Raw genomic sequence first — 12,344 nt, 5'->3', positions numbered from 1 at the left:
TTCAGTTAAGTAAAAAATATTTGTCTGCTCTGGCAATTCAGACCAATGGCATTCGGTTCGGCAATTCAGAACTGCCGAACGTCGTCACTTCGGAACTTCGGCACTTCAGACATTCGTAAGCATCTGAATGGCATGAAATTCGTACGAATGTACATTCGGAACTAAATGAATTGCACATGTCTATCACACATTTCATTGGGCAAGGAATAGTGAAACCAGATTGGGCAAACAAGCATTACATTGGAGAAAAGGAATTAGCTTATTGTTCAAGATTCCTGTCATCATTCACATAATTTACCCTCCCTCTCTCTTGTTTTGCCACTTTTCAGAAATCTGAATCACTTTGGCACTTTGGAGCTTTGGCGCTTCTGCACTTCCTAACTACCGAACTTCATCGCTTCGGAACTTCGGTGCTTCGGCACTTCGGACATTCGTAAGCATCCGAATGTCCAAATGGCATGAAATTTATACGAATATACATTTGGTACTATACGAAAACTAATAATACTAATTCATACTCATATTTTTGCTGTAACTAATCCCCAGTAAGTTCTCAAGAATTTAAAGTGTAACCACCATCCACAAATATATGATGGCAGAATTCACCATATAGTGTGCTAACAGAAATCAATTCTTACCTGTCTTTGCTTCTGTAGCTATGATGTGCAATTAGAAAAATTCTCCAAGACAATTATATTTTCAGTTTGGCTGTTTTGGTTTTAAATTTGAAATTCCTTTTGAATTACCAGCAATTCTCAGTTTAGTGAACAACACTGATTAAGTATTTTCATCATTAAAGCATTACCATCTACTCTGTTAAGTTTAAGTTAAGTTAAGTTGTTGATTTACATTGGGCTTGAGATGATGCTCAGTTCAGTGATGCTCACACTATATCCCACTAGCAGAACATTACGCAGTATTTGAGGCAGATTTAGGAAGTGCATGGACCAATGTTACACCTTGTCTGGTATTTAGTCACACTGATTTAGGTACCCATTAAAAGAACACGTTAAGCAATATAACCATTTAAGCGTTGAATTGGTTATGTTCTAAAAAGGTGGATGTCATCAACCAGTTAATTGTCGAGGCTTTTAGGAATGGTTTACCATAAACATGGGCTTTTCCCAGTAACTAGAAACCACTACCTTCTTAACTGCCATATTAATGCTGAATTAAAATCCCCACGTTATCAATGTTTATTTAATCCAGCCTAGATGGCATTGATGGGGTGAGAATGCTGGGATCCAGGTATACCATAATGTTTCATATTTATTTACTGCTTGAGTTACTTCATTCCAAGTTTCAAATGTAATCGGGACGACTTCAAAAATAACAGAGAAAAAGCAGAGTAAAAGGGAATTAACCAACAGACCTCAAGAAGTATTGCTATCGTACCATATTGAGTATCGTCAAAACATAGGTTGTGATGTTTTCGTGCCCATGGTTATCCATCATTTTCTTATCAACAACTACAAGAGTTTCCACATTTAAAGGCTTGTTCTTTTGATGCTTGGTTAGTGATCGCTTACTTCGTGCTTGATTCCTATATTCATCGGGCAAAATAAAAATGTCTTCTTTGGGAGGTTTAGGAGTATCTGTAGCAAAAAAAAAAAAAAGTGCACGTTTTCAAAATAATTTAACAAGCATGTCTTTTGAGACCTTTACTGCTAAACATATTTTGGAATAAAAAATGAATAAATACTGTTTAGAAACGCAAAGCAGAGAGTAATACCATATAATTACTGCTGTAAAGGCCTGGACAGTTCAGACTATAACCTGCTTTATTTAGCAAAACTGTATACAATATCCACTTGGAAACACTAAGAGATAACTCGCAAGATGTAAGAACAGAGATTCTTAATGCCAACATTTTCTATGATTTAGCTGTCTCGTCATATGGATTCTTAAAGCTGTAAAATGGGTCTATGTGGATTTCAGATGTTTAAAGTGCAGTGTTGTAGACCATAATAAAGAGGAATGTAATCTGTAATGAAGGTAATAAACTGATTTTTTCATGGAGGCAATTCAGCTTCCACAATCAAAAGAGTCCTGAAGGTGGATTATCTAATTTAGAAAAGGGTACAGACCTAGGAAACATTTAAGTAAAAGAAAGACATTTAGGGATAAAAGAAAGACTAGCGAGGTATAGAAAAAAAGACTGAAGGGCATTTACATTGTAAATCAATGTGGTGACTGTGAAAAACAGAAAAAAATCTAAAAAAACATTTGGAACTCTTCATTCTTTACTTGCTATTCCTTGACTTTTTCTTTTTTAAGCTTATCTTTAAATGCCTCCTTCTAAACTGTAACTTCTACTTTAATAATCTACTTAAAGGGACACTGTAGGCACTCAGACCACTTCAGCTAAATGAAGTGATCTGGGTGCACTGTCCCTTTTGCACTTTGTGCTGCAATGTTAAACATAGATGCCTGACCTCAGTGACTGTCTTCCTGTATTGAAATGGACCTTTAGTCCAGTATCTGACGCTGGACATCTGTAACTGATTCATCCGCACATAGAGATGTTTATGATGGTATTTACCGTCCTGACAGGAATAGTTGTGCCCATCTGCAACCATGCGCCCGGATACCTGATAAACCCAGCATGCATAGGGACACCAGCCGCTGCGGATCGATATCACTTTATAGCCACATGACCGCCCATATTGATGACGACGTCGGCATGCGTGTGTCCCATTCTGTGTCCCTGACCTCAGCAAGTATCCTGACTATTCTTTGCTACATTAAGTCTGGCCATTCTTAGGCCCGGTAACACGTTACCATTTAGTCATAGGTGTGATACAACTCTGCGTGCTGGATCAATTAGTAATCCTGACAAAATCCTCACTCTCTGCATGAGGATCTCCCGCTTCTGATTTTTGATCCTTTCCTGTGAGGAGGTCTAAAACACGCGCAGAATTTGCCTAGCATTAGACCCCTCTAGTTGCGGGACAGATGATGGGGTGCTGGGAAAAGGTAAGTAAATGAATAAGGGGCACGCGAGGAAGGGGGGAGGCAGAGGGAGCTATAGTGCCAGGAATACAGCTAATCTATTTCCCTATACAACCAAGCATTCTGCTAGCATTTCCTGTTGCTCTATTACATTGTCTGCCTACCTTTAAGACATCTGAAATAATTGCTTTAACATCCCTTTACTCAGATGTTGAGGTTAGTACTGTTTCTCCAAAGACTGTGAACATAACTCAAGCCAGCAGCAATAGTATAATATTAACATACACATTAATTGAGTCATCATCCTGTTTGCTCATCTTCCCTGGTAGACTATATTACTGAATATAGTGCTGGCCTGCAAGGGGAGATGATATTATCTCCTTCACCAGTCCCTTATGGGTCGGTGTAACTGGCAAATGCCTTATTCGTATAACAGTAGTTCCAGTCCTGAAACTAATAAGGAGATAATACAGTTATGGAACATTATAGCAATCAATGCCCTTGTTTTATCAATGAACAGTAAAGGAATTTGTCAACTTTTATTGTACTTTGGAAAAATACCTTGCTGGTTCTTTCCTGTTTTGAGGAAGCAAAGGTTAAAGGCCATTGTGTTATGTATATGTTGATATAGTCAAAAAGAGGATATGTTCGATCATAACCAAATATCCTTGTTTGGATACACATCCTCTGGGACATCTCTGTGGAACTCTTCTACAAACCCGTTCCATAGATATGGTGACCTTATTGTATGTATATCCTCAATTTAAAAGGAAAGGGGAAAAAGCATGGGGGATGTGAAAGATTAAAAGTGAAAAATATTACTATATTCTCAACAAATGTTTAAATGTTTAAAGTGTTTGCTGCATGCACCAATTAAGATAGTATCAGTTTAGTGGATTCAGAGCTCACACAATGCATACATTCTAAAATGCTACATTATTGTTAGTTATAGCAAGTTTTTTAGATCAAATAATAGATTTGTTATACCATTTTTACTCTTTAGGCTAATTTTGATGATCAGCAGGTAGGTAAAAGTGATGTGTTATTAATAAAATCTAAATGAAAAGATGTGTTGGTGATTTGAAATATATAAAATGCCCTTACATACATTTCTTGCGCCTTCCACAGTAATGTTGTTTGTCATGTCGCCTGTGTCTTTGGTCCATTTGCAGGTTGTGCTGTTGCTGGAGGTGAGATGGATTCTTCTGGTGAAGCATGTTGTGGTTTTCCAGTTCCCACTGCCTCTCAACTATTGTTATCTCATTGTCTCTGTAGAGTTGATTTTCAACTGATCTCTTGTATAAGACATGGGGCTGGTGACCATTTGAAGTAGAGTAATTGTGTTTGAGTGCTATGTCCACAGGCAGTGGTTTCAAGAAATAATCTGCTTCCTGTGTCCTTATCAAGCCTGACTAGAGACAGAAAAACAGATTTAGCCTAAATCATACCAATGGAGTATTTACGTTTAACACAGGTATTTTGAAATTATTATTCATTTATACATAATGCAAAAACATTGTGATTTTTCCAATACAATGTAATTAAACATTTCCTGAAAATCTCCCCAAACATTTTACACATTAAAGGTGTACTAAAGGAGTATAGAGGTAATTCAGGAGACCTTCAGCAGATTTATTGGATACCATGTAATGTTTAGTCTCCAACACTGGATTCTTTATCCAGCTCTGCAGAAACCATGATGTCATTCAGCAGACATAAGACGAGCCCCGGCAAATAGCAGGACCCAGGTAAGAGCCAATCCATTGCAAAACGGAACTGCAGTACTGATGTAGTGGTTATAGTTCCCAGAACAACCCGTTATAAATAAGTGATCACATCTCCCTTGCGCTCATTTCTCAGCCATCAGCCCACACATTGAAATTGGAAAAGTGAAGAGGTGAAATGTGCCAATAGGCAGAGGCATACTATAGTCCCACTTTAACCATCAGGCATTAGAAATAATTGTGCTAATGTGATAAAATGGGAATAAAATGTGTATTACAAATATCACTTGCTTAATACAGTGTATTATAAGATCATATTACTAGGTATCTTAACATCCACTCATTATGAAATTACTATTTGATTAGTACATTACGGATAGTAATATTAATATTGCTAAACAAAAGCAAAAAACTAGTGATTTTGTTTATTTTTTTTTTTGCTTTCCAATATGTATTAAATGTTTATTATTTTAGTATTTATTTCTGAACTAAGCACTGTTTTTTGGAGGATCAAAGGATGACAGATCATGTAAGGCTATAGGTATGCTTTCGGATACTTCTCATTTTCAGGGATTGCAACATTATATTAAAAGACATTGGATGGCCTTAAAAATACATGTATATGCCTTAACTGTAAAATTATGGTCAGGTTGTAACTAAACCCATGGTCAAAATAAGTAAACATTTGCATGGAATCGTATACAAAACATTTAGAACTTGCCTATAAAGTTGACAAAACCTTTTTTTTTTTTTTTTATTTATTTATTTTATAAATCACTTATAATTTCCCTGGAAAGAGAACAATATTTTCCTTAAATGGTTATATCTGATGGAACATAACTCCATAATTATTTTATTGTCTGAAGGTAAAATGGACCAGGAGAGGTCAACATGTCTTACAGTCTGCAAACTATGACAAACAAAATGTAATGTGTCATTTGGAGTAATCCTGTAAATATTTACCTCATTAGAATGAGCTCATTTTTTTAAGCCTAGGTTTCAACTGTATTAATAAAACTGTCAGTTAGAAACCGATGGATGAACCAGTATAATTTACTGTTGTTCTTTGAGCCGAAGGAAATCTCTTGACACACATCACGGTAGGAATTTCCATATATTTTAGAGATATTAAATAATTAATGTGTACACATAGCAGAAAGTTGCTATACATGTATTTTTAACTCTGATGTGAAACTAGTAGCTGATTTTGAAAATAATGAAAGTTGACAGAATGCCAAATCCTGACATACATTATATTTAACACCTTTGAAGTAACAGCATAAGGTAAACAGGCTTTGTTTATAAACACATATAAATACATAACTGTTTTAATAGTATGTAAACATTTTTAATGTATCTTTTGTAATAAGGAGCATACAACCATTAGTAATCACTTCTTCTCTTGACACAACTACAATTCTACATTGTTTAGGTTGTGGCTCTGAAATTAATTTCCTAATTAAATAAAAAAAAAAGAGTTTACTTAATTGCTAGATACGCATGTATATACAGTGCCTTGCAAAAGTATTCACCCCCCTTAGCATTTTTCGTGTTTTGTTGCCTCACAACCTGGAATTAACATGGATTGTTTGAGGATTTGCATAATTTAATTTGCAGAACATGCCCACAACTTTGAAGAGTTTTTTTTTTTTTTTTTTATTGTAAAGCAAACAACAAATAGGACAAAATAACAGAAAAAGTAAATGTGCATAACTATTCACCCCCCTAAAGTAAATACTTTGTAGAGCCTGCATTTGCGGCAATCACAGCTCCAAGTCGCTTTGGATAAGTCTCTATGAGCTTGCCACATCTTACCACTGGGATTTTTGCCCATTCCTCCTTGCAAAACTGCTCCAGCTCCTTCAAGTTAGATGGTTTGCGCTTGTGAACAGCAATCTTTAAGTCTGACCACAGATTTTCTATTGGATTGAGGTCTGGGCTTTGACTGGGCCATTCCAACACATTTACATGTTTCCCCTTAAACCACTCAAGTGTTGCTTTAACAGTGTGTTTGGGGGTCATTGTCCTGCTGAAGGTGAACCTCCGTCCTAGCTTCAAATCACGCACAGAGTGGTACAGGTTTTGCTCAAGAATATCCCTGTATTTAGCACCATCCATCTTTCCCTCAACTCTGACCAGTTTCCCAGGCTGCTGAAAAGCATGTTGTTCTTTGGGTGATGTGATGTGTTGGGTTTGCGCCAGACATAGCATTTTCTTTGATGGCCGAAAAGTTAAATTTTAGTCTCATCAGACCAGAACACCTTCCTCCATACATTTTGGGAGTCTCCCACATGCCTTTTCGCAAACTCAAAACGTGCCATTTTGTTTTTTGCTGAAAGTAATGGCTTTCTTCTGGCATAAAGCCCAACTCTCTGGAGCGTACGGCTTATTGTCGTCCTACGTACAGATACTCCAGTCTCTGCTGTGGAACTCTGTGGAACTCTGCAGCTCCTCCAGGGTTACCTTAGGTCTCTGTGCTGCTTCTCTGATTAATGCCCTCCTTGCCCGGTCTGTGAGTTTTGGTGGGTGGCCGTCTCTTGGCAGGTTTGCTGTTGTGCCATGTTCTTTCCATTTGGTTATGATAGATTTGATGGTGCTCCTGGGGATCATCAAAGATTTGGATATTTTTTTATAATCTAACCCTGACTTGTACTTCTCAACAACATTGTCCCTTACTTGTTTGGAGAGTTTCTTGGTGTTCATGGCAGTGGTTGGTTAGTGGTGCCTCTTGCTTAGATGTTGCAGCCTATAGGCAGGGCCGGCGCGTCCATAAGGCGGCACAGGCGGCCGCCTTAGGGCGCACCGGCTCTGGGGGCGCAAAATTACAGTGACCGGCAGGAGGGAAGTGCTCCCTCCTGCCTGGTCACCTCCTGGATCCCCGGAGCGGAGCGGCGCGGCGTGCGGCTGAAGTTGATTAGGAGGCGGCGAGGGAGCTCTGATCTCTCTGACCGGCTCCCTCGCGCGCCTTTTGCTGATGCCGCGGGAGCCGGAATATGACGTCATATTCCGGCTCCCGCGGCATCAGAAAACAGCCTGCGAGGGAGCCGGTCAGAGAGATCAGAGCTCCCTCGCCGCCTCCTAATCAACTTCAGCCGCACGCCTCCCAGCAGCCCCACTGGACCACCAATGAGAGTTCCACGCCAGCTCTCCAGGTAGGGAGGCTGGGTGGGACATTTAAATTTAATTTATATTATTAATTACTGTGTGTGCATGTGAGTGTGAGTGTGTATGTCCGTGTGTATGTGTGTCTGTCAGTGTGTGTGAGTGAGTGTGTGTGTGCATGTGAGTATGTGTGTCTGTCAGTGTGTGTGTGTGTTCGAGTATGTGTCTGTGAGTTTGTGTGTGTGTGTGTGTGTGAGTATGTATTTTTCTGTATCTGTATGCCTGTCTGTATGTATGTATCTGTATGACGGTATGCCTCTGTATGTATGTATGTGTCTGTATGCCTGTATGTCTTGTACGTATGTTTCTGTATGTCTCTGTATGCATGTATGTAACTGGATGCCTTTATGTCTCTGTATGTACGTATGTGTGTGTCTGTGTGTCTCTGTATGCCTGTATGTCTTTGTATGCATGTTTCTGTATGTATGTATGTGTCTGTATGAGGGTATGCCTCTGTATGCATGCATGTATCTGTATGTGTGTATGTCTTTGTATTCCTGTATGTATGTATGTATGTGTCTGTATGCCTGTCTATATGTATGTGTCTGTATGACGTTATGTCTCTGTATGCATGCATGTATCTGTATGTGTGTATGTCTTTGTATTCCTGTATGTATGTATGTGTCTGCATGCATGTATGTCTCTGTATGTATGTTTCTTTATGCCTGTATGTCTGTATGTATGTGCCTGAATGTCTTTGTATGTATGTTTCTGTATGTCTGTCTGTATGTATGTGTCTGTATGATGGTATGTCTCTGTATGCATGTATGTCTTTATATGCCTGCATGTCTCTGTATGCATGTATATCTCTGCTTGTAGGTCTCTGACTGTATGTGTCTGTATGTCTCTGTATGATTATTTCTGTCTTTGTATGACAGTGTACCTGTATGACTTTGACTGTGTGACTGAAAAATGATGCCTGTGTGCCTGTGGCTTGGGAGGAAAGACACACAGGTGAAGATGCATTTTTTTTTTCTAATGAGGGTTGGGGGCGCCAAAATGCATCTTCGCCTGTGTAACTAAAAATCCTAGCACCGGCCCTGCCTATAGGGCCATTCAAAAAAGGTGTGTATATGTAATGGCAGATCATGTGACACTTAAATTGCGCACAGGTGGACATCATTTCACTAATTATGTGACTTCTGAAGGTAATTGGTTGCACCAGAGCTTTTTAGTGGCTTCATAACAAAGGGGGTGAATACATACGCACATGCCCATTTTCTGTTTTCTATTTCTAAAAAATAGTTTTATGTATATATTTTTCTCATTTCACTTCACCAACTTAGACTATTGTGTTCTGATCCATCACATAAAATTCAGATTAACAAAACATTGAACTTAAGGCTGTAATGTAACAAAATAGGAAAAAAGTCAAGGGGGGGGGGGGGGGGGAATATTTGTGCAAGGCACTGTATGTATGAGTGTATATATAATGTGTGTGTGTGTGTGTGTGTATATATATATATATATATATATATATATATATATATACACAAAATATTCTGGCACTCTACCTTTAAATAGGTTTAAACAGAAAAAAGCCTCGGTGCTGCTGAGCGTAGATATATATGCAAGTAGTGAGTAGAGCACTCCAGAGGACTTGTTGAGATTATTTATTCAATGTGAGAAGAATCGACGTTTCGACCCTCAGGTCTTTATCAAGATCTTGATAAAGACCTGAGGGTCGAAACGTCGATTCTTCTCACATTGAATAAATAATCTCAACAAGTCCTCTGAAGTGCTCTACTCACTACTTGCATATATATATATATATATATATATATATATATATATATATATATATATATATATATATATATATATATATATATATATATATATATATAAAATTATCAGTAATCCTTGCACACAGGCTTAAAAATTCAAGGCACGTAGATAGCAAAGAATGTAAATAGATGGCTGCAATCACGGACTATTAAAGTAGTTTAAACCTTTATTTCACATGTAGAGGGAAAGGATCAACGTTTCAGTCCCTGTTTCGGACTTTCATCAGGATAAATCAACATGATTGTGATTCCTTAATCCTGGAAAAAATACTACAGTGGGATCGCTGGCTGCATCAAGCAATGTATAGAAGCAAAGTAAAAAAAAATACTTGCTATGTAACGTTTGGTGCACGCTTTTTAACAAGGCCATATTTGGTAACATCATTAGAGGGACACTCTACCCCCTAAAGCACATTAGATTGCTTTAACAGAAACTAGATTTCATTAATTGCTTTTATAAATTAATTTTGTCACAGCCCCTACCTGACTATCAGACAACCAGTCCTGTTACTTCCTGGTTTGGTTAGCTTATTGGAGTTAAACTCAAGAGGCAGTCAATTGCCCGGAGCACTGAGCAATTGACAAAGGCTCAGGGGCCGAAACATATTTTATTCTTTACTCCAAATAAAGACTGCCTATCAAAGGAAACTCCAGGTGTGCCCAGACCACCTTTTCACTAGCATATCCAGTGTCCAGTTTAGTGAAACACAGAATGTCCAATTCACATGCATATAAAGAGAACATGTTATGTATGTTTCCAATGTTAATTTATGTATGCCTGCAACATCCATATACCTCCCACGTATACCTCTTTAGAAGGGACAGTCCCTATTTTGGGCCCAAATCACTCCGTCCCTCTTTTCTATCCAAATATCCCTCCTTTGTAGGAGCGCAATATTCCTGGTATGTCTGAATTTATGCTAGAGCTACACAGCAAGAATACTCACAATGTGTGCTTAAACTAGATTAAATACATTTAGAAATCATTCTTTGTAAATAATACACATTGTTCTTGTTCTAAACCAGGCTTTTTATCAGTTAATAAAGAATGGAGTAACCCGGCCATGACACAAATAATGTGAAATAGTTTTGTATTGTTTTAGATGTGCTACATATTGTGACATTTATTTTGTGTTTGGCATTACATAGATATTTGTAGCAGTGTTAGAATTATTAGTTAGTTGTGAAACACTTTATCTAAAATTGTTTTAAAGTTGCTTTGTATAATTTTTGTGCTCTCATTTTTCAAAGCCTTTTATCAAATGTATCAAACTTATTTCATAAGACTATTTATCTGAGTGTCGGTGAAAATGCTACGTCTTTATGCGCTTGACAAGTAAATCTAATCCTGTGTGCAATGCAGTATTTTGGAAGGTTTGAAGCTTTCGAAATCTAGAGCTAAACCAAAATATTTGGACTCCCACTAACAAGACAAAATATATGTGTACCTATAAAGAATGCATTCTGTGGTATACAAGAAATACCTTTAATATAGGCATGCAATCGCCAAGGAAATTGTAGATGTCTAGACACTTGCAATTAGAGTCCTGTCTAACTTATCAGTTTGTCTCCCAGTCAAACCAAGTTTGCATTATTACCTACATATTTTATAAAATTCAGCGGAAATTGTTAACACTGTTAAGTGAGCGATAATAACAGCATGTCATTGTTAACTTTAAGCACTTACAGGGAATTGTCAGGAATGAGTACAATCCTGCTTGATTTTATCAGAAATTCACCAGTTTTATGATGTGTAATATACATTTAAAGCAGGATTTATAGTTATGAGCATGTCCTAATCATTTAATTAACCAATAAATGGATTGTTATGTACGCATACAGACATACAGTCAGCATTTATGTTTTCTTACTGTGTTAACGACAGGCACGTTAGGTACGCTGTGTGTTTCTGCACAATTTCTACATTTTTGTTTCTATTTCAGTGCCTTGGGTTCTACAGTATAGAACCGATAACAAGAAATGCACCCTGAAATAGCTATTCCAGACACACATATATGAGTGATAAAAAAAATTGGTCTCAAATGCAGATTAATACACAAAATTCTATAAATCATATGCCATGCTCTTTTATTCCCTGCATCGAGGTGTACATTTTAATCATATTATTTTCTCAAATTAAACACCAATCGGCTGTTTTTTTCCCTATTCTTTAGCAACACTGTCTTCCATATTCAATGTAAGCACAGTGGGCAAAACATGTAGTGATGTATTCACAGCTGTTGGCTACTCATACTTTTGCATATTTGTGAATGTGACAATTAGGCTGGGTGCCAAGCCAGACTAGACTGCAGAAGAAAAATGACAGCTCCTAGAAAAGGCATGTCCATTATCTGTACTTCACCAGTTTGACATTTGGAGATTAGCTTGGCAACCAGAATCCTGAATTTATTTTCAAAAAATTAGAAAGCAGAGTAGTACAATGTGAGACAGTGCTCATTGAGCATGACTCTTTGGTATTTTGTAGTTCTAACCAAACGGCCTATGTTTTTTTTTTAAAACAGAGGTGATTATTACAGTCTTTTGTAACCTAGAAATGTAAATATTTTCATGTAAGGCATAGTAAATAAATCCTACTGGCATAATAAATTATTAAATCACATTATGGTCCTACACAGAGAACAAAGTCAATTTGACAAATATCAAATCACAGTTTTGCACCTCACAGAAATTCAATATGTTATTTGAACTAAACAAAAAA

General features: G+C 37.4%; 1 protein-coding gene across 1 annotated transcript in view; it reads right to left on the bottom strand.

Moving 5' to 3' along the window:
* ADAMTS16 (ADAM metallopeptidase with thrombospondin type 1 motif 16) overlaps window positions 1–12,344 on the bottom strand; it is a 214,973-nt gene that overhangs the window by 166,712 nt on the left and 35,917 nt on the right. The window contains exons 4-5 of the mRNA XM_063451888.1: window positions 4,061–4,364; window positions 1,396–1,595 (exon numbers count right to left, since the gene is read on the bottom strand). Coding sequence (XP_063307958.1) covers window positions 1,396–1,595; window positions 4,061–4,364 — 504 coding nt within the window. The remainder of the gene's footprint in view (window positions 1–1,395; window positions 1,596–4,060; window positions 4,365–12,344) is intronic.

The sequence above is a fragment of the Pelobates fuscus genome, chromosome 4, assembly GCF_036172605.1.
Source record: "Pelobates fuscus isolate aPelFus1 chromosome 4, aPelFus1.pri, whole genome shotgun sequence".
Lineage (NCBI taxonomy): Eukaryota > Metazoa > Chordata > Amphibia > Anura > Pelobatidae > Pelobates > Pelobates fuscus.
Note: the sequence above shows the minus strand (reverse complement) of the source record. Positions and strands in the feature narration are given on the sequence as shown.